This window comes from Berghia stephanieae, chromosome 2 (assembly GCF_034508935.2).
Source record: "Berghia stephanieae isolate SIO BIC M18660-M18661 chromosome 2, UCSD_Bste_1.3, whole genome shotgun sequence".
Lineage (NCBI taxonomy): Eukaryota > Metazoa > Mollusca > Gastropoda > Nudibranchia > Aeolidiidae > Berghia > Berghia stephanieae.
Window position 1 is genome coordinate 45709496 of NC_088361.1, and position 23318 is coordinate 45732813.

General features: G+C 35.6%; 1 protein-coding gene and 1 long non-coding RNA gene across 6 annotated transcripts; one reads left to right on the forward strand and one right to left on the reverse strand.

Moving 5' to 3' along the window:
- Positions 1 to 1088: 1088 nt before the first annotated feature.
- LOC144964985 (protein PBDC1-like) lies at positions 1089 to 23144 on the reverse strand. 3 transcript variants are annotated; one of them, XM_078899806.1, is made up of 7 exons: positions 22783 to 22863; positions 16137 to 16199; positions 14996 to 15055; positions 13809 to 13949; positions 12273 to 12384; positions 5957 to 6087; positions 1089 to 5039 (listed from the first exon to the last, which is right to left on the reverse strand). In XM_078899806.1, exons 1-6 carry the CDS (start codon positions 22846 to 22848, stop codon positions 5963 to 5965), a joined length of 567 nt encoding a protein of 188 aa, XP_078755932.1. In that variant the 5' UTR covers positions 22849 to 22863; the 3' UTR covers positions 1089 to 5039; positions 5957 to 5962. The 3 variants fall into 3 exon arrangements, with proteins under 3 accessions (XP_078755932.1, XP_078755933.1, XP_078755931.1); XM_078899807.1 differs by lacking the exon at positions 22783 to 22863 and adding an exon at positions 22992 to 23144 and having other exon boundaries at positions 1089 to 6087; XM_078899805.1 differs by having other exon boundaries at positions 1089 to 6087.
- Positions 6252 to 9779, forward strand: LOC144964986 (uncharacterized). Of its 3 annotated transcripts, none has more exons than XR_013643959.1 (3): positions 6252 to 6917; positions 7765 to 7925; positions 8467 to 9779. It is a non-coding gene; the product is annotated as an uncharacterized LOC144964986 (long non-coding RNA). The 3 variants fall into 3 exon arrangements; XR_013643957.1 differs by having other exon boundaries at positions 6337 to 6917; positions 7765 to 7945; XR_013643958.1 differs by lacking the exon at positions 6252 to 6917 and adding an exon at positions 7310 to 7410 and having other exon boundaries at positions 7765 to 7945.
- Positions 23145 to 23318: the final 174 nt, after the last annotated feature.

Below are 23318 nucleotides of genomic sequence, written 5' to 3' on the forward strand. Positions count from 1 at the left end.
TGCATTTGACTGTTTCCCTCCCAGCTAGGATTCCGGCCAGTGCCAGGACAAAACCAAGTAATCTCATTCCGAGACAAAGACAGAAAGCAAGTTGGATAACAGATATAAGGGGATAGAAGACACAGTATGTACCTCCCTGCCCGCTATGGGAGGTCAGGATTCCCACCCAGAAACCTGCTAAGTGATGCCTTGAAAATCAAAACCCGCTAAGCATAAATTTTATCATCTAATTACAAAAAGAAATTACACAGGATCAATCGATAGGAGCACTGGTAATAGTCCTTATATTGTCAACTTTTGGTATGCAAAAGATGATACATGTAGAAAAACATTAAAATGTGATTAACAGAATTCCATGTTTTTCTCAAAACTAGTCATCGGTCATTTAGCAGCTTTTGATTTTCAAGATCTCTCAAGGCATTTGATGAGGAAACACAAGGATGAGTCAGAAGTTACAGAGGCCATGAAACAGCCTGTAAAGGAAAGGAATATCTAAAAAAACAGGGCATTTTTTATTCAAACACTAGAAACAATTCAATTGTTATGTGTGAGCGAGCACAAGGGTCACATGAAGTTATGTGTGCTGGCTGTAAGGGGTTTTACTCTGGATGTAGGATTTATGAACACAAAAAGAAATGTCGTTCTGAGCCTGCTCTATGTACTGGGGCTGTAAAATTTTATCCTGTGGCTCCCAATGCAAGTAAAGAAATAAAGGAGAATATTCTTGAAAATTTTTGATTGACGAAGTGGGAGATTTGTGTCAATCAGACAAAGCTATAGTATTGTTAGGAACAAAATTGTGGAGTAAAAGTTCAAAGAAGGAGAGAAAAGTTATAATGAATGATTTACGTATCTTAGGAAATTTGATTTTAAAAACTAGGAAGAGAACAAACCAACCTTCTTTCTCTGGAGAGGAGTGGTGAAGCAGTGTAACTTTAATGAAATATCACAAACCATTTCTGAAATGACTTTGAAAGAGGATGGGACATTGAAAGCAGGCTTGAAGCTTTCGATTGGATTTGTATTGAAAAAGTTAATCAATTTCTTAAAAGTTAAAAGGGGAATACATAATGCAAAACAAAATGGAAGAATCCGCAGAAATAGATTTATTCAAAGCTGTCCTGGATTATAATTGGGACAGTATTTTTTTTACAGCAACAGCTCAATGTGAAGCAAAGAGAACAAATTTGAGAAAACCCAAAGAGATGCCATTGGAGAATGATATATAAAGAAGCTATGGAAATTTATTACTGAAGAGATGGTCCGTATTTGTGAGGATGATTATCATTTCTTTGATTCACATATGTTTGTTAGGCTTCGCAATGTTATTATAGCTAGGCTTACAATGTTTAATGTGAGGAGAGGCGGAGAACCCGCAAGGATGTTGTTAAAAGACTGGAATGATGCAGATTCAGATGTATGGGTTGATCCCTAGCTTGTACAACATGTCACTGATCCTTTGGAAAAGGCGTTACTTGAGAAGTATAAGCTGGCCTATAAGTCTGGAAAGTGAAGCAAGATATGGGTCCCTGTGTTGATACCCAATGACACAATTCAGCCTTTAAGGAAACTTGGACAGGAGCGTAAAGCTGTTGATATTTCAGACAACCCATTTCTTTTTCCAAATACAGGAATATCCAAAGACCAAGTAAGTGGTTACAGTGCCATCAAATATGTCACTTCCTTAGTAAAGGATTTAGAGAAACCCCAGTTGTTAATAGCTGATAAATTCAGGCACTGAGCTTCGACATTATTTGCCTTCTTGATGTCCCACAACACGAGAGAGATGTCTTCTATCGACATATGGGACATAGTGAATCAATCAAAATGTTTGTGTTTTTTTTTTTTTGAGGGTTTTACGTGCTTGCACCACATTAAGGTCATATCAGCACCAGTAAAAAGGAAGAAAATAATGGGATAGTAAAAAGCTCTAGAATTACAATTATAGCATCCAAGAAAAGGTAAGACAAAAGGGGAATTTGTTCAAATAGGGAGCAGATGTAGATTCCAAGAGCACACTATCAGTGTACTTAGTTTGAGATCACATAAAAGTCTCATCCAGACAAAAGGCACAGGTCCCTACTAAGAGGAATACACTCAAAAATGTTTGTAAATCATATATAATACATAAAACAAAACATAATACAGTGCATAACAGAGAGATGATTTACAAGGAAAAAAAATATCATCCCCCAAAACTAATTAGACATTTGACTGTTTCCCTCCCAGGATACCCTGTCTGGGCCAGGACAAAGACAGAAAGCATGTTGGAAAACAGACATAGGGGGATAGAAGACACAGTATGTACCTCCCTGCCCACTATGGGAGGTCAGGAACCCCACCCAGGATCAAAACATTTATCAGTGTCCACTTGCAATACGCGAAATAACAGAAGTTGGTCATTTTTTTGGGGTCAAATTGATAACTCAGCATCGGACACTGGGGAAGGAAATTGTAACATTGAAACATATGATTCTGTAGTGAATAGAGACCCAAATAAAAATTTTGGAACATCCATAGTAACAGCTGCAAATCAAGAAAAAATATTTGATGGTGAAGCAGGAGTGCCAAATCAGCTTGCGTGTTTTCAAAAGATACTGAACCCAGAGGAATTCAAGCAAAAATCGGAGATACATGTCATAGTCAGATGAGGATACAGATAGAGTCAAGTCATATTTTAAAAACTTTGTCGAAGATGTTTCAGCACATGGTTCGAGGGGATCATTAGTGGGAAGTCTGAAACTATTCTGTTCTTAAAACACCACAGGGTATTTTCACAAAAAGGAATCCCTGAAGGTACACTAATTAGTTTGGTGAAGACAACGATTTTTAATGAAAGAAATAAATATAGAAGGGAAAGAGCGTTTCAGTCTGTGTAATGACAATAATGAATTTGATTTGTATTACATTCTTTGTACTGTATGGTGTTATTGACATATTTTGGGGTTTAAAAAAAAAGTTTTATCTTTATATAGTAAATCTGTTCATCATTGCAATCTTCATTTTTATATTGTATTTATATGAACATTAATTTGCTCAGCTTGAGAGACAAATGCTTTGTCTGTGTAATGACAATAATGAATTTGATTTGTATTACATTCTTTGTACTGTATGGTGTTATTGACATATTTTGGGGTTTTAAAAAAAAGTTTTATCTTATATAGTAAATCTGTTCATCATTGCAATCTTCATTTTTATATTGTATTTATATGAACATTAATTTGCTCAGCTTGAGAGACAAATGCTTTGTAGAACTATCTGAAAGAATCAGGTATGGCAGAATAAAAAGTCTCTCTACTAACCCTAACTTAATTGGCCAATGTAGCTTTACGTTCAGCATTTTCTAGATAGCCAATGTAAAACTTCACTATTCTTTTTATGATAATTTTAAGAGTTTCAATCTTTAGAGGTGACTGTCAAGAAATGACACCCCTGTGCATTTAATTTCTTTCTTTCTTTATCCCCTCATCCTTATCAAAATAATAATAATTAATAATGAAAAAAAAATGCAGCAACGACAGCTTAGATCGGCATAATGTGCTTAAGAATTATTATTTTCATTAAATTCTAATATTTAAACGATTTTCAACACATTTGCTTCACAGTTTATGCTTTTTAACAAATCCAATTAAGCAACTTACCAGCAACAAAAAATTGGTTTGTTATCATTTGAGGGTTTTATTAGAAAACTGTTTCTATCCTTTTATGTTGCACTATACACATAACAAACTTCATCAAAGTTTATTTTGCTTTTATCTGGTGACCAAAGACTTGTATGTGATACAGTGGATGAATGTTAGTGATGGCTTTTGGAACTGAAATAAACCTGCAATATGATTTGTAAACTTATATTGTTGTGTATCAATTTTCGGTCAAATGTAAATGTAATTTTACACGAGCTTTGATGTATCACAAAACCCACAATGAACTCGATGTGCAGCCGGTAGTACATTTATTTGGACACGAACAACGTCGTTACAATTCAACACTCCAATTTACACAAGTGAGACTGTAAATGAGACTTTTACAATGACTCTGCATCGCCACAAATATGGATTTGAACCCTGGCGACTCGGGCGTCAGACGAACTGTCTAACCCAAGACCACGAAACCAAAGCAAGCATTGTGCAAGTTAAAGTGAATGAAATGTTGATTGAAGCCGTTCATTGTGTCCAGATCTGCTGTCCTATCCATCCAACTCCATTCAGTGGTATACAACAACAACTAATCAACTCCTCTGCCTTAAAGGGGTCGGGGACTGCAAAAACAATGGCGCACAGGGCAATTGGGAATATTTTTTGCCGTGTTTGAGTCCCAGGCTATTTCCCTGAGCACCCCCTTTGGAGGGATGTACCTTCCCAGGAGTTAGTAAATGCGTTGCTCGGCCACTTCACTCTTCGCACACTGGGGTAAGCTTCGACACTATGGGCATGAAGCTCTTAAGGACTTACTTTGTTTTAGTAAATTTGGTGGTAGCTCACTTGAAAAATGCACTCTTAGGTATACACATATATTAACATATACCGGGCTCCCTAAAAGGGTTATTTAACGCGGCCTCCCTAAAAACATGTTTTTACCAAATGTCTCCTTATAGCAGCAGAAACATTTAGTAAAACAGTAGGGGGACCAAGTAGTTTTCTATATACCATTGTGATCATCAAGCATCAGAATTGTGTTCATAAATCATTGTAGGGCATCAAGCTATACGCATTTGAACAAAGATTGAACAGTTTAATCAATTTGAACAAGACATATGCTTGGTCCTCCACTTGGTGCATTTCACAGTGGTCACCTAAACAGTGGATTGATACTTATATATATATATAAAACAGCTTCAAAATAGAACAAAATACCAAACATGGAATGTTTCAAACTGAAAATCCTTCTTCAGCCAACAACAAAATTTAATGAAACATAAATACATACAGTGCAACCCTTGGATAATGACATCGCTCGAGACCGGAAAATTATGTAATTACCCAGGGGTGTCGTTATTCCGGGGTTTTCAAGATGGCGGAAAAAAGGGGGCATGGTGAGACCTGTGAATACATAACGGTGCAATGAGCGGTTCAATGCCTGAGAGAATAAATGTCTCAAAACGTTAGAATGTGTATTTCTCCTGTTTACAAAAGGGTATAGATGCTATGTGCTTGTCTAAGAAACTCACAACAGTGACATCCGGAAATATAATGGACCAACACACAAAACTATGTGTAGTCTGATTATGGCAAAAAAACAGTAACAAAGACCTGAGTGACGTCAACTTTGTTCCATCTATACCAGATTAGCTTTCACTTTCAAATGCGTATTATCTTTTGTTTTGATCGTAAGCAGTGCTCAAACACCATGTAACAGAACTAAGAATAAAGCAAGAAAATTAAGTGTAATGCATTTAAGTTTTCATTGTGTTTTGTTGCTAGGTAAAGAGCAGTTTTGAGCCCAAAACGTTCTGTGTTTTGTTCTATTTCTATTTTGAAGCTGTCATATTCATTTTTATTTATTACTTTTTACAGTCCACAGCTTCTAGCACTGTTAATTCAATCAACACACTTTGATCTCAATTAATCAGTAAATTGTATCTGTCACTACCTGTCAGTGGTGCTTTTCTAAAATAAAGTTAAAATTTCTAACACCAAAATTCAACAACAAAGACAGTCAACGGAACTTCAAAATAGGTCATGTCGACTATATTAAAAAGCTCTATAGTCGCTGGAACAAAAAAAAAAAATAAATAAATAAACAGGATCTGGACAGATGTCTATTCATTACAAGAAAAACTGAAGAATACGTTCAACAAGTACACAAATAAATTTTAAGATTAAATGCATCAAAAAGAAAAAAAAAACATTTGCACCAAGCTTGACAAAGAAATGCAATTTAAAACATGAGATACAATTTTACAAACATAATAGAAGTATATTTTTAAAAATAACGAAATGAAAACATCATAATTTACTAAATGCTATGAATTATTCTTGTCCTCCTTTTCCTCTGCCAAGTTTTTCTTTTTCTTCTTCTCAGATAGAGGTGAATTATATCCTTCTCTGTTTCTTGCTATTTCAATTGCCAGAAATTGAGTTCTTACACCTAAAAGAATGTAAAAAGGAGATGAACAGATTAAAAACCAAGAGCTTCCCATTTCTATGGCAATATAAAATCAAAATGAATGAATGAAGTTTTAAACATAATTGCCATCTTTTCAAAGAGCTAAATCAGAACACCATAACATTAGGTATTCCAAACCCATGCCTAGTGTGAGTGGAAAATGGCTGCCGTAACGCAGAATCGGATATCGAGTGCCATTTTCCCTTTCTACTTTCCCCTTTATTTTTAAAATGAAACAAAAAATTATGTGCACCAATGAAATAGTTTTGTTTTCTTTTTCAATTGTGACATTAAATGTCAACAAAAACGGGTTCTGTTAAATAGTACTCATGTGCTTTAAAAGTACTATCAACCCGGCTTGGACCGTGAAGACGATCTCTTATTTTTAAACTTCGCCTTATTTAAAAAAGGATAACTTGGCGGTGAATTAACAGATTTTCTCGTGGTTTTCGACAATCTGGACAACGGAGATTTCCTGTCATGCGAGTTCAACAGCATTTTTTCTTTGAGTGGTAGAAGGCGGTTTAAATCTCAAGTAAAGACCAAAATGTAAAAAATACCAGGTCATTTCAAATTTAAAGGTCTTTGCTGTTTCATCAAATGATCGGGGATGCATTTTTACGTCTAAATACATCAACTTTGTATGGAGTTTTAATTCCACGAGTGAGGCAGAGCTACTTTTATGAAGACACTATCCGCAGTTTTCCACTCATTTTGAACGAGGTTGGATAATGGCCGACTGAGAGCAATCGTCGATTCGACGGCGAATGACGGGTTGCGATGGACAGAGATGTCTCAACAAAACGAAACCAGTAAGTAGCTAATGATACATTTAAATATTATTATCATGTTTTAAAAACATTTCTTCCACTGTTTTTGTCTGAAAGTGTGGTGTTTGTGTGTCCGTTTTTCGGTGACGGTAAAGCGAAGTGAGCTAAGTCTAAGTCTCAATCAAGTAGACTGTGGTTTTCACGGTCATCTAATTAATTTGGAAGCATAATGACATCCATTTCACCTATTTTTAACAAATATGTATATTTCGGAGTGTAGGTATAAGAAATTTTGATCGTGATTTTAAGCTGTTAATCGAATAATGCAATTACTAGTTGGGGGGGGGGGGGGGGGGGGGGCTGAGATGGCGATTTTTAGCAACGAAATGTCGATGGCAGTCGCTAAAAATGACAGGCGCTGATTGGTTGATTCATTGGTTATAAGGTCAAAGGTCTTCCTTGACGGCAACGTAAACATTGGCATTATGAGAAGTTGATTTCTTATTTTCTGAATGCTTCGGAGGATTTAAGCAAGGTTTGTTTAGTACAAGTGCAAATATCTTTTAGTCTTATCTACCGTTCTCTCAATGACTCAATAATTAGTTTTGCACTTTCATATAATATCTGGGACGAGAGTGCAATTGCAGTGCCGTTTTCTTTCTACTCGAGCAGCAGGTATCAAGTTTGGATCTTTAAACTTTCACAAATTAGCATAGACCTATTGCTGCTGTGTAATGTATGTAGCAGATGCTTTCAGCATATTTTTTATTGTGGTGAAGTGAAGCACTGGAGAAATGCTCATACTATTATGACTGCTCATATATTGTACATTGTTTCATTTCCCTTTGGCATTTGTTTATAATTCCCTACTCTTTTTTTCTTCCAACAGTTTCAATTTCAACACCCTTCCCATCTTCTTTGAGGGATGATCCCTTCAAAAGGCTTGCATTTTCCTTATGACTGGCAAAGGTCGTCGACCAAGCCTTCCCAGCCCTGTGCCTCCATTGACAAACAAACTGCTGTGTCAGCTGCACCTGCTAAAGGATGAAGGCAATGCCACTTGGAACGATGTAAGTTCTTTTGCTTTTTAATATTTTGAAAGACATAGAGTATCAGTGCAGTACTCACGCTCCTGGGAGCAGGAGCAAATGTGCTTTAATCAGAGCATATATATATGAATTTGGAGAGATGTTGTACAGTACAACCCAGATATCTCGACGCCGGTCAATGTGCTTGAATCAGAGCATATGTGAATTTGGAGAGTTGTTTTGTATTTTAAAAATGTAATTCCGTAACCCGACTCTAGAATGCTTTATCATGTACCGTGATTATATTTAGTGTGCTCAAATCCTGCTAGAACACGCAATTTTTAGTTAAGACTATGAGATGTAGCCCGTGGAGAGTAGTACTATAATCATTGTATATATCTTCGTTAATGTCTTCCTCTCGTTAATGTCTTCCTCTTTTCTGTTTTTGTCATTAACTAGGTACATGATCTTCGTTAACGTCTTCCTCTTTTCTGCTTTTGTCATTAACTAGGTACATGATCTTCGTTAAAGTCTTCCTCTTTTCTGCTTTTGTCATTAACTAGGTACATGATTGGTTTGCTAGAGTTCACTCTGGACAATCCGTAACCGTGTCGCAGTTGCAGCACAGATGCCAGAGTGCCTGGAAAACTGCTGGAGCTCTCGTGCAGGGTGAAAGATATATGGACTTCATCGGTGCCCCATAGACTTTAATGAAATTCCTTCTGTTTTAATGGATGTTAGAGAGCGAGAGAAACACCTTAAAGTTGTGAATGCTGTAATCAGTCAGGGTGGTGTTTGCACGACAAAGGAGGAAGTTGATGAATTGATCAGTAGAGACAGAGGGGGTAATAGGGTTGAGAGTCTTAAAGCGCAGATTAGATATAGAAAGTTAGTGCTCCAGGAGAAAGAACTAAGTTTGACAGGTAATTTGGATAAATTGTATCAGTCCCTTATTTCTTGTTTGGGATCGGGAGAATTTGAACCACCTAGAAAGCGTCTTAGGGTCAGTTAAAGTTATCGCCAATGTGCGTATGTTTGATTTAATTAATTTTTTTTTTCAGTCTTCTACTACTATTTAGCACCATTGGTTTCAGTTGAATTATGCATGTTTTAGGACCTTTTTCTAAGACTTGTGACTTGTTTTAAATGAAGTTGACATGCCTACTAATGTTTTTCATATCACAATTATGTAGTCCATCAACTATTTTTCATACAGCAGTTCATTCATTATTGCAAATTTTGACCATTATTTGGTGACACATATACTTGCACTGCTTTAAAGTATATCATATTGCATGATTAGTTGTATTGTTTTAGTATAAAGAGATAGCTGAGAGAATACTGAAAATTTTGATATGCGGTTTGTGTATGTAGTCCGGAGGGTTGAAAAGTTATGTTGATTCGAAATACGCCGAAAACGCGAAAATTTCGCTTTTCGTCCGAAATGTTGATTTTTACGTTTTTTGCCAGTTTTGGATGTCTGTAACTTTTTAATTTGATCTATGTCTTGTATGAAAAAAATTAGAGTGTATCTGTGTGCATGGTGGAGTGCACAGATCAACTTTAGGCCGTGTATGATATTCGTATTTTGAGTTGTGTAGCCACCAAAATGGCCCAAATGGCAAAATTTGTCGAAAATGTCGTAAAATTTGACATTTTTCTCATTTTTAGGATCATGTATTTTATCATTGTGTTACGAATGGTTTTATTCTTTTTGCTTTTTTATTTGCCTGGGTTCCACAGATGTTAAAACCCTCCTATTATCATTTGTTGGAGGGTTTCATTCTCATTTACTTGCTTTAGAAGATGACTCAATGTTCATGTTCGATTAATCGTACAAATTTTTCTAAGTCCAATAAACTTTGAAAGCCCGTAACTTTTTTGTTTTTTGAGATAATTACATCTGGTTTTTTGTGTTCTTCATGGGTTTTGAAGCTGTGTCCAAATAGACAAGCGTCAGGCGTGCATTTTAAATTTGAATTTTTGGTTTGGAATACCTAATAACATACAATACTATCATGACCCAAAACAGCAGTATGTTTTGACTATTATACTATATCTTATTATGCAATCTAGATTTGAAGCTTTTTCTGTTCCTTGTTTTCATTTGCTAGTCAAAAAGCCTAATACTTGGATACACAAGGGTCATTTCCATACACATAATCCAATTTTGTTTTCATTAATTTTTTTCTCAGATTACCAAATCAAGGCAGTCCTGATTTTATCAGGAAGTTTATAAAATGGGAGATTTTGAAAGGAAAAACAAATCAATAAAGAGCAAAAACCAAAAGCAAGCACTGATGACATGTTTATACACTCCAGCATGGTTTCCTCAAATCTTTTGGGACCAGGAAAAAAGTTTGAGGAAACAGCGTCTTGGTGAAGATTAGCAATCTATGGTACAGGGTTCCTACAGTAATTCCATTTTGAAATTCAAGGAGTTTTCAATGAGTTGTCAATGTACTATTTAAATTCGTGGATAAAAACAAAGAATAATCCCCTTGACACTGTAGTTTAGAGGGGACACCCCGACTTCTTAACTGCTGTTTCCACAGCAGTGAAAGGGCCTCGAGTTCACTTTCCTTCAACTCAGCTAAAGGTATCAATGCATTTGATTGAACAATAAATTTCATGGTTTTCAAATACTCTGCATATGCTGCAATTTTTTTCTTCAAGATCTGAAATGGTGATGTGGTTGGTTGTAGTAGTAGTAGTAGTGGTGGTAGGGATGGTGATAATAATAATAATAATAATAATAATAATAATAATAATAATAATAATAATAATAATAATAATAATAATAATAATAAATGTACATTTATATAGCACTTATGCCGAAGAAGCTTCTCCCAAAACAATAACTATGCATTTGACTGTTTCCCTCCCAGCTAGGATTCCGGCCAGTGCCAGGACAAAACCAAGTAATCTCATTCCGAGACAAAGACAGAAAGCATGTTGGATAACAGATATAAGGGGATAGAAGACACAGTATGTACCTCCCTGCCCGCTATGGGAGGTCAGGATCCCCACCCAGAATCTAATTTAAATACTTCCCAGTAGTAGTAGTGGTGGTAGAGATGGTGATGTGGTGGTTGTAGTAGTTGTGGTGGTAGGATGGTGATGTGTTGGTTGTAGTAGTAGTAGTGGTGGTAGGGATGACAATGATATGGTAGTGGTGGTGGCTGCAGTAATGGTGGTATTGATAATGATGTGGTAGTGGTTGTTGTATTCATGTTGGTAGTTGTGATGATGGTGTTGTGGTTGTAGTGATGATGATGTGGTTGTAGTGGTGGTACTGATGATGATGTGGTTGTAGTAGTGGTGATCTCGGAAAATTCAACTAGTTTTTACGGAGTTTTCTGTTAAAATGAAAATCAAAGAGTTTTCAAGGAGATTTCCTCAGTAAAAAACCAAGGAGTTTTCAAGGAGTCCTTGAATTTAAGGAAGCCGTGAGAACCATGATGGATTTGCTTTGTTCTCGAATGGCACTGAGTTTGATTATCCACCCCGCGACGTGGCATTGAGTAAGTCACCTCTCCCTCGCTCACTGCGCTGCTGCCCTTCACCTGTATTCCAGTTAGCCCTTGGAATAGACCCTCCTGGGGGTGAATAAAGGGAGCTATATTATCTATATACTTAATTGATATGTTAAGGGAGATCTGGGACTCACAACATTTATTTAACATCAACTATCAAAGCTAACCATTAGCAAATCATGGTGCGTGACATTGAAATTGAAACAAATGCAAAGTGATAAGAATAAGCAGAGAAGTGTTTGTTAGCGAAATGGCGATGGGATGTATGAGTGGCTGTGTGTGTCTGCATGTACACTATACTTTATACACACACCCACCTCTGCAATGTAGATTGTAACACATGACACACAAATATACATAACTCTCAATGTAAAAGTAAATCATCGGGTCTAAAACACAGGGTGTATTTAAGAAAAAAACTTTTAATTTAATTTGTTAAGTTGACTTGGTGACAAAAGTTTGAGGAAACCATGTTCGAGGTAAACATTAGTTTGAGGAAGGAGTGGAATGATAACAAAGAATAATAATTTTTTTTAAGTCGGCATATTCAAACAAGTTCCAGTAAACCGTAGCTTGGAATACCCTGTGTATTTAAATATAATAATAATTATATCGGGAATCAATTATTTCTTTATCAAGCATTATTTTGAATCTGCAGAAGCTGCATTTTTCCTCTCTTACTTAATATTGTTCCAAAATTTTACAGTTATGTAAATAAAAATGTTTTCCCCTATTTAGTGTATCAAATTAAATAAAAAGAAAAAATAAGGGTTGGTGGGGGGAAGAAGAGAGAGAATTTTAAAAATAAAAAAGGAAAATTTCCATTTACTTACTTAAAGTTGTACTTGTTGGATTGTAATCTTCTGTGCAGTCCAACCTTAATAATGTTCCCATGTTGTAGTCCTCTACCACGCCTTTAAAGTCTTCACAGAACTTACGCCATTTCTAAAAAGAGAAAATCAATTTAAAGTGGACATTTACTTACATATTGAAGTGACTAAGAGCACACTACTTTCAATACGAGACCGTAAATGAAAAGTGAATATAGGCTGATGATCTTCGTTTATCCAATACCCAACAAGCAATGCAAAACTACCTATTTTACCTGCAATATGAATAACTGAAAGGGAGTGCAATTAATTGTCATACGTACTGTATCAGGGTGTCCAGCAAATATTTCCCCTCAAATTTACTACCTGGAAAAAAAAGTTACTACCTAAGAATTTGAAAGAAAAATGCCTGCGCGCCAACTACCAATTACCGGGCTTTAACCAATATATATATAAAGTCACATCCAAAAATCAATAAAAGTAGGCTAATAAGTAATCAATATTAAATCATCCAACAATTCAAACTTATGATTATCTTACCTCAATGTACATATATATCCTGTTTTAAACATCATGTTTCCTGCTTCACAATCACAATAGGGAAGTATGTAGGAGTAATAGAGTAATAAATGTTTCTGCTTCACAATCACAATAGGGGGAGTATTTAGGAGTAGTAATAGTGTAATAATTGCTTTAAAATCCAAAATGATAAACTAGTCTATATATAATATATACAATATGTACAATGTTTTTTAATCCAATCTTGCTCCTACAGAGAGTCTAGCTCATGCTGCAGGGTCTTCAATGAGGCCTCCATTGTAGCTAGATCTTGTCTTTTGGCCTTGGCATCTTTTCTTAAAGCATTGTTTTGCACTAAGAGTAAGAGCCCATGGCTTTGCTTGGTCCCTCCCTTCTGCTCAGCCTCATCAGCTAGGTCATCTGCCTTCCTTGTAAGCATGTCTATGTCTATTTCTAGTTTTCTTTTCTTTGAGGTCACCTCTTTCACTTCCTCATGTTTCCTTTTCTTAGCACTAACTTCCAGACAGTTTGATTTTACTACCTTTGGCCAAATTTTTACCACCTTGGGTGCAAATTTACGACCATTTACGACCATGATGCTAAATTTCCGACTTTACGACCTTGCCGGACACCCTGTGTATTTCCCTTTTGGCAACAATTTTTCTTTTCACCTTTCTCAATCCCCTCCCCCCTCATTATCATCATTTTTGAAAATCGAATTTAAAGAAAAAAATGCGGAATGGAAGAGTGAAAATAGAAATGGGGATGTTAAGATATGATCAACACCCAAGGACTGATGAAATGGAAGGAAAATGCCCAGGCCTTATGCTGTAACCAAGGACTGACGATATGGAAGGAAAATGCCCAGGCATTATGCTGTAGCCAAGGACCGATGATATGGAGGGAAAATGACTAGGCCTTTTGCTCCTCCGAGCGCTGCGAGATTTAAGGTTCAGGCTAAGGATTTTCAAATTTAGTCCAATCAAATTTAAGCTATGACTCTTTGTTTGATTATCTCACCTCTTTCATTGCTGGTAATTTGAGATCATCCTCCTTTATCTTCGCGACATCAAAATCAGGGAATTCCTTTCTAAACTGTTCATAGACCTTGTCATCATGCTTGGTAAGCCGAAGTTGTTTAGCATCAACTGCTGTTATAAGCTGAAAATAAAATACCCCATACATACTGTGTCAAAGAAAGACAAATTAAATGCGGTACTTTATTCCTTATTGGATTATTTTGAATATAATAAATTGAAAATAATAATAATAATAATAATAATAATAATAATAATAATAATAATAATAATAATAATAATAATAATAATAATAATAATAATAACAATAATAATAATAATAATAATAATAATATTGTAATGTAAATTAGTTACCTCACGAATAAACATAAATATGAAGACCGACACGGAACTGGATGAGCTCCCCTCTCCCACCACTTCACAGTAGACTGGCACTTCTCCCCTATTCGTCGTGCGAGACAGACGACCATCACAACACAAATCAGGTTAGTCTTTAGAACCTATTTGACCTACATTATATGGTGTCAGAAGTATTGGCCAGTTTCAAATTTGAGCACTCAGTACTAGACTGGGGTGCACCTGATTTCTACAAAGAACTCACTAGATTTAGGGAACACAAAGATTTTGTGTTTACACCTAAACAAAAAGCTGGTTGAGTTGGAACATTGATAGGTTCTCAAGGCCACTCAGAGAGTAATAAAATTAATAGTCCTTCAGATCCATGAAACCGGAGTTTCAATAGTCAGGGTGGCCTATTCAGGAGGCAAAAATTTACTGAACTTCTAAACAGAAACGTTCTGAACTCCAGTAAAAATACTTTTGTACTTACTGTTTTCCATTTAGCAGGTGATTGGAAAATATACTGTGGGTTTATAACAAACTGAATTCCATAAATAACAACCTTGACAACCTTGTATAGTGTGAAATGGAAAATAGCAATTGCTTGCTACCCTATGAGAGGAATGCTAGTCTATCGCAAAGTATTGTCCACTAGATCTAACAGACCCAGCTACCCAATCATTGCTGGGTGGACAAGGGGGGGGGGGGGGGGGGGGGGGGGGGGGGGGAACAGAAAAAAAATCTACCTATTATTGAGCCCGGCCTATTCGCTTGTGAAGTGAGTGCTCTATCAACTGAGCTATTGGGTCCCCCAAGAGTTAAAATACTTACATTATAGTGAACTTCTGCGTGCTCCATCGCCTTCATCGCCCAATGAACTTCAACATCTTGCTGGAAAAATTCACAAAAATGATGTACAATTATCGAAAATCTTTTGCTTATTGCTGAAATTAAAATCAAAACTAAAATGAATGAATAACAATGCATAATTGAGTAAGATGGATCCTGTAAGTAGTCTGGTTGTGGTATGACACTCACTTTCGGATCGGAAGGTCCTAGGTTCAAGCCTCACTCGACGCATAAGGCTCTTTACTTATATTCTCTCATCATACTCAGGTGTAAAATGAGTACCTGGCCGTTAACAGTGATGTCTGTCTGAAAATTGTAATATCGCTTTACAGATATCATGTTTCGCTCTACTCTTGCTGTTGGCTCGGGGCCCCTTGTAAAGCAATTTGAGCATGTTTAGTGGATATTGCGCTATATAAAAGCTCTAGTTTTTTGGGGTTTTTTTTGTTTTTAAAAGACAAATATTGACATTCAAACAAAATCCAAAGAGGCATTATCTAAAATATCCTTTTTGATTTATAGGATGGTGTATATCAAATATATTGATGCTATATATTTGGAAAACTAATAACATCCCACTAGCCGGATATATTATGTGCCAACACACAAAACAATGTGTAACCTTAAACATTTATAGCCTGATTGATAGAATTCAGTGAGAAATACTCATAAAAATGACTGGTTAAAAACAATAGCAAAGGGCTGAGTGATGTCAATTTTGTTCCTTCTATATAGAGAAAGGCATCACTAAAGAAGGGAATATAAAAAAGTTAAAGTTAAAAGTGAATTTTTTTAAAAATCTGTTAATGTCTACAACTAGTAATAATGATAATAATCTATATCGTCTTGTAGGAATCTATACTGAATTAATGGATGTTTTTATCATAGATTTTAAAAAGCCTTGGTAAACCAAGAGGGGGGGGGGGGGGGGGGGAGAGAGAGAGAGAAAGAGAGAGAAAAAAGAGAGAGAGAGAGAGAGAGAGAGAGAGAGAGAGAGAGAGAGAGAGAGAGAGAGAGAGAGAGAGAGAGAGAGAGAGAGAAAGATTCAACCATGTTTATTTAGCATTGAAGAGTATATATCATTGTGCAGAATAAAGACTTTGAAATAAAATAGCAAACTGACGCTGTTGCCCAAATTCCCAGGGTTCTTCAATGCTGCACCAACACTTTGCAATTCACTGGCATTCTGGGGAGGGAATCGAGAAAAAGTTATTAATGTCAAATGAATGGCCTTGATCATATCGGCCCCGATTACTTGCAGAGGTAGAACTTTTATAGCATTTCCGTGGCAGAATCGATGCTTCTGCCTAATGGTCATGTGACTGCATGTCGCTATGTCTAGCAACCTATTGACATGGATGTCTTTTTTTTTACAATTACCTTCAATCAACATGGAGTGCATGTATCTTTGAAAACAACATCAGTTGTACATTTCATTAAAACTACTTGAATGAGCATTTCAGTGATTCAAATTTTGACTCATTTCTTTTTTTTACACTTCCCCTACCCCCCAACCCCTTAATATGGGCAGATAACCAAGAACCGCGACCTATGGTCACCTGAACTACTTGCCTACCCTACATCCAACCCCTTAATATGGGCAGATAACCAAGAACCACAACCTATGGTCACCTGAACTACTTGCCTATCAACCGAAGCAATCAACCCATCAGAGTCTGAGCATCACTCACAATTTTGACAAAGGCGATTTTAAAATTGCATGCTGTCGTCAAATGTCGGGATAAACTGCCTTAATCAGTGTGTCAAAATATTGTGATAAATTCTCACAAACTGAAGAGTGACCCATTTGGATCCTTGGCATGTGGATCGACTGCAAAGAGAAATCCACCTAAAACATTTTTCATGTTACCTTATTGGAATGCCTAGGCGACGGGATCTAACGGTGCCATTGCGAAGGGCGTAATTATTTAATTATATATTGGCTTTGGGAAGAGAATGAATTGCTGAGATCACCGCTGATACAAGTTACATGTATGCATCATTTGGGCATTTTGAAAATCTGTTTCAATCGCGTTTCTTTGTTGGTAGCAGAAGTACGGTGAGGAGAAGGAATGTTTGCCAGACATTTTCGTTGACTAGAAATAATAAACAGTCAAGGGGACGGAGTAAAATTCTGCTTGGTTAATGCTTGTGTCCCAAATCAGTTAATATCAAGTGATATTTAACAAAAAATGAAAGTAAACAATGCTCAAATGCCAAATCCAACCTTTTAAAAAACAAATGGCATCAATAAAATGTAAGTTTTTGACATTTTCATTTTGATCTGAAAACGTCAAACTGGCAATTCTGCCTCTTTTTTTTTTTTTTTCAACCAGTAAGAAACTTATTATTATTAATCAGCAGATCGGTCCATAGTCCACCCACCATCAAAATAACTTACCTACCTGTTTACTTTATTGACCTTCTTTTGTTTCAATAATATGTTGAATGAATGAATGAATGAATTTATATAGTGCCTAGATCCACAATGTGCTCAGAGGCGCTTTACAATGCAAACAAAACACAACAATAAATTGATGTTCATTCTAATCACTATTTCGGGTATACTGATGATAGTCGGTAGATGATTTACCAATATTTCTTAAGTGATAAAAGCAAGATTGGCAGGTTTTTGTTATGCAATTCTCAAGCATCAGAATCAAAGAATGATCCAAGATTTCTTATTGTAACAGTTTGCTCTATATTCAAATTTGAGTGGCCTATGTCAATGCTATCAAAATTAATGTTTTTCCTTTGTTTATTGGTGTCAATCAATAAAAGTTCTGTCTTATATAATCATTTAATTTTAGTTGTACTATGCCTAGCTGGCAAGACGTGTTTTGGTTACTGCTGTTTTTTTAGTTTTTAGTGAGATTTTTTAGTTCCAACAAGTTTTTAAAATGTGAATTTTATATGTTCTGGATAATCAAGAATTTTTATACATCAATTTGACATTTTAGTATTGAGAATTTTAAAGAAAATTGTTATTTCAATTCAATCATTGTATCGTTTTTGACAAGCCTTTTAAGAAAGATGAATTACCCATTTGGCTCCGCCATCCACATGAATAATGACGCATAGGGTGTAAATGTAGAAGTCTACTATCCCTCCACTGATTTTATGTTGTTTGGGTAATTTTATTTTTTTATTGATATTTTACTAACTTTACTTATTTCTATATGTGCATTACAAAAGTTTTCAGATTCTTGAAAGTGAATAAATGTTAAGAGCAGCAGTTACAAAAAGCTTCTATGAGATTAAAGACAGACATGTCTGCGTATAATCACCATTGCTATTTACGGATCCTTGTATCAAAATCACAATCACTGCAATAACTCTTGAATCATGTGTCGAAATAAGGTATGCTGTGATTATTGCCAGACATGTATGTCACTGTCAATAACGATAGGCAATTATAGCCACAGTCTCTGTCAATAACGATGGACGATTATACACAGATGCTATTTTGAAACTCCTCTCTTTTAAACATGTATTCACAATCATTAATATGAAAACTTTCGTAATGCACAAAGAAATAAGTAAAGTTAATAAAATATCAATATAAAAGTATAAAATTACCCAACAATAGATCAGTCGAATATGAATATATAATGTGGATGTCGCGGCCGAATGGGTAAGTATTCTGTCTTAGAAGGCTTGTTGAAATTGACGTTGTGTGTTCAAATCCGATTCCGAAACATTATTTCCTTTCTGTCTACTCTCTACAGAGCGTTGCAAATGATAAATGCCCCCACCCATCCCCCCTCCCCCATAAGGCCTCCCAAAGATATATAATACAGGCGGGATGGCGGATTCTGAATTGGTTACAGTTACCGATGAAGCTTTCCAATTTCGTGGCGGCAATGGGGTCTCGAACCCGCAACCTTAATTGGTACAACAACTCCACATGGCCGGGGAGAGCGTGGCTCTCCTGTATGAGTATGAGCTATTCACAACTCGAGAAAAAGTGATTTCAATCTCTATGTCTATCTTATGACACTCCCCCCGATTTCTTGAGGCCAGGGGTTCAACACAGACAAACGCCGCAAAGTTTGTTAGCTACCCGATACCATTATCACCGTACGGTGAAAATAGTGTGTCAGGCTATTTTCACCGCAGGTGAAAATCGCCCACCAAGATATTACCGTACGGTGAAAATAGTCTCCCATACGCTGTCAGGCCATTATCACCGTACGTTGAAAATAGTCTGTCAGGCTATTTTCACTGAATTTTCATTTAAGTGCCTAATAATTGATAAATTGTAACTATGCATTAAAGTAAAAGTTACACAGAGAATTTTAAGGTATTTAGAACCTATTAGCTCTTAAACGGTATGATACGATATAACCGTCCATCGTTATTGGCAGACACTGTCTGCCAATCCAATAATCAATTTTCTTATTGGCTGTCATTATTGTGAACCAATTTTCATTATTCCCAGACAGGTGTAACTAGTTGGCAGAAAGATTTTATATGCAAAATGCCACACTAGACGTGAAAAATACCAAATATTTTGAAAAAAATGCCAGCGGTTATTTGTGTCCCAAAACAGTCGATATCAAGTGATATTTAACACAAGATGAAAGTAAATGGTGATCAAATGACAAATCCAGCTTTTTTTTTTTTTTTAAAGCAGACGGATCAATGAAATTTATTTTGTCACTTTGAACTGAAAACGTCAAACTGGCAATTCATCTTTTTTTTTCAACCAGCAAGGAAGTTGTTAATCATCAAATATGTTCATAGTCCACCAACCATTAAAATTTTCACTACCTATCTACCTGTTAACTTTATTGATCATCTTTTGTTTCTATAATTTGTTCATTCTGGCCATAATTTTGGGGAATATTGATGATGGCCGGGAATTTGTTTATTTTGCGGACGAATTCCTAGGCCAAGATAATACAATTTATCATCAAAAGTCCACAAAACTAGATCTTACAACATATTCTAATCAGAGATGTGAATTTTAAGATACATCGGTACCGGTGTGGATAGACAACTCAGTGGGTTAGACCACCTTTCATTTTGCTCCTTTTAGCTGCACAGATTCGAATCTGATCGCTCCCCGCCCCCCCCCCTTTTTTTTTAAAGCGAGTCTATTCTTTTATCCTTTTTTGTTTGGCCTTGTTCCGTTTCTGAGAATGAATTTCTTAAAATTGTTTTTATTTAGAAATTTTTAAAAATTATTGTTCTTTTTCTCCTCTATCGACCATTTGGTCGAGCTCTGTATATGTCTGTTTGATGCTTTATAATTATTCATTCTTTTTAGAATATACTTTTTGAGATCGGAGTGGGGACGAATATGACAATTTGCTATAAAGGAATTTAAAAAAAGAGAGAGCGAGAGAACTATTTTTTTCTAACAAAAAGAGATGGGGGGGGGGATGGGACATTTATCATTTGTAACGCTCTGTAAAAAGAAGATGGAATTTTTAAATAAAGAAAAGAAAAGTGGCGGAACCAGGATTCGAACCCACATCGTTGAATCTGACAAGCCGCTCAATGCAGACGACTTAACCAGTCGGCCATGACACCCGCATTAAAGTCGACGCATATTGGCGATATGTAGTAATGTATTATCCATCGACTGATTTATTGTTGGTTAATTTTATGTTTTTATTGATATTTTATTAACTTTACTTATTTCTATATCTATGCGCATTTCGAAACATTCCATATTCTGGAATGTGGATAATTGTTTAAAAGAGCAGGATTTCAAAAAAAGTGTCTGGGAATAACGAAAATTGGTTATTCCCATACACCTGTCTGGGAATAACCAATTTCCATTTTTATTGGCAGACCCTGTCTGACTGGGAATAATCACAGTCACAGTAGGCAGTTAAGTGAGCAGCAGCAGTGGCAGTCAAATTTTGACCCAACTCGCCCATAGGAAAGTTGTGACTGGAAATTGCCGTTCGCGTTTTGGGGGGGTTCAATTAAAGATGCATAACTTCGTTATAAAGAGGAATATCGCAGATATTTTGGTATCATTATTTTCGTCTTTCAATTTCCTTTTAAATGGTGCCAATCAAGGAAAAATCCATTAATAATTCCAGAAGTTATATGAAGTAAAAATTTGGCAATTTTCAAATGCATTTATTTTTTTATTTACCGCGTGTGTTTTTAAAATTTAACCGCTTGTTTTTAGAATAACATCTTAACTTTATTCATGCCAAATTTCAGGGCTCTATATCGATGCGCAGACACCTTTTAACTCTGCGCCGAAATGCCATGTTTACATTATCTTCTCATCATGGCTGCCGGACGATATCGATATTCATATCGATATTTTAAATTTAGTTATGTATTGTTTTAAATTTAGTCCATAATATTTTCAATACTATTATTTACTACGTTTTTATTTTGAATACATACTTTCCAACTTTATTTCTGGGCATTTTATAGTTTTTGTTTTAAAAGTTTGTATTTCTTCTTTGTGAAATCCGATATTAATAATATCGATATTTTAAAAATACCAATTACTTTAATTTTATTTTATTTTACTTTGCCATCAAGTCATCAAGTTTCTTTCCCATATGTTTAGATATGTTTATCATTTGTATCCATATTCTAAAGGCCTTAGCCTTAATAATTATTAAGGTAAGAAGTTCTATTAGTTATATATTTTGACACCCCCATACATTGAGAGAGAAGGGGGGGGGGGGGGAATAAAATTATATTAATTGTCAGTTCACAAATGATGTATTAGCAGAGCTGCCAACCCCATCTGATGAGAATGTGTACAATGGGACCTCAAAATGGGGGAGATTTCATAAAAATGGGTACAATCCTGAAATCGACGGAAACTAACCATTGTGAAAGTAAGAGGAAGGTATAATTACATAAAGTCACACCGCACAAGCTCAATTGCAGCAACAATGATGTTCCCAAGACTATAATCCAATCCTTTCAGAAATCTACCTCCCAGCATGAAGATCATAATTGGTCAAAAAATATATGAACAGCCACTTGGTCACCAAGGTTTCTCAATAGGCTAGTAATAATATGAATTACAACTAAAGAAAACTGAGGTGATTCTGTACACTGAAAATGGGTACAATCTTGGGGGAAATGCGTACAAGCGTACAATCGCTGAAAATGCGTACAATTCCGCATTTTTTGCAGTAGGTTGGCAGCTCTTTATTAGCAATAAACCCAAAGTGGTTCAGCAGAATTTTTTAAAGTATTAAAAGCCAGAACTTTCCTTCTAATTATAATAGAGAAACCGTTTCCATTTATTTGAACTTTTCAATCTACCATTTTATTTATATGCAATTAAATTGCCATATGTAAAAATAAACTCATTATAATTATGTCATTACACAACATGTTTATATCTCTTCATTTAAATACTCTCAAACCCTTTTTTATTCTCTATGTATTAATTTAAAGAGGGGAATTATTTGCAGTTGTTTCAGTGAGATATTGGGGATAAATCCAAAAGTGATAGTGATATAGCAAATTGTTTCTTACGTCTAGACGAGTTTTTGATTATGTAACATTTGCGTCATATTATGTAATAATGTGTTAATTTGAAATGTTTATCTTCCTCTTTATTAATGCAAATGCGTTGTCCTCGATAAGACGAACATTTTGGTATACAATATATGATAAGAACTCAATATTGACTGTTTTAACCATTTTTTATTAACATCACGCGATTTCGGTCACAACTTTGCAATATTGGGGGTAAAAATCGGTCTGAAATTTCAGACTTTGAACTGCCGTAACTACATTTCTAATCAAGATAGAAACAAAATTCAAACTGTTTTGTAATCTGTGTTGCCAGCTCTTTCATATGACATTGGTTTCAAGTGTGTGGTGAGGTACATTTAGAATTTCTATTAAACTCCCTAGTCACAGCGTTTCTTAGTGAGAGAGTGAAGACGTCTCAACAGAACAGAACTCAACGCACTGAGTCAACGTTTTCCTCAGTTGAAAATAAATGTTTTCGTCGATAGTTACACATACTCACCAAGGAATCCATTCTCTAATACCAAAATGTAAGTAGACTTAACACAAAGATAGAAAAAGTTGGGTTAAGGAGACCATTAATTCCAATTTATGGGGATTTTTCGTACTCCGCACTTCACATGCTTTCACTTTCTGTTCCTGGCAGGGTTGCCAGATTATTTTCAGGCATTCTGCCAACTGGATTTTAAAAATCTGCCAAATACCACAAAAATCCGCCAAACCGTACTATTTATAGTACCCCCTTTTAAAACTCATCAGTTTTGTTAAACAAAAAATTCGCAAGGCGTATGTCATTTTTTTTTCATTTCCCAAGTTTTAAAAAATCACT

Coding starts and splice junctions, on each gene's coding strand:
- LOC144964985 (XM_078899806.1), bottom strand. CDS start 22,848: ATGTACCTCACCACACACTTGAAACCAATGTCATATGAAAGAGCTGGC. Junction 15,056..16,136: donor CTGGGAATTTGGGCAACAGC/GTCAGTTTGCTA, acceptor GAATTTTTCCAG/CAAGATGTTGAAGTTCATTG. Junction 13,950..14,995: donor ACGCAGAAGTTCACTATAAT/GTAAGTATTTTA, acceptor TTTTATTTTCAG/CTTATAACAGCAGTTGATGC.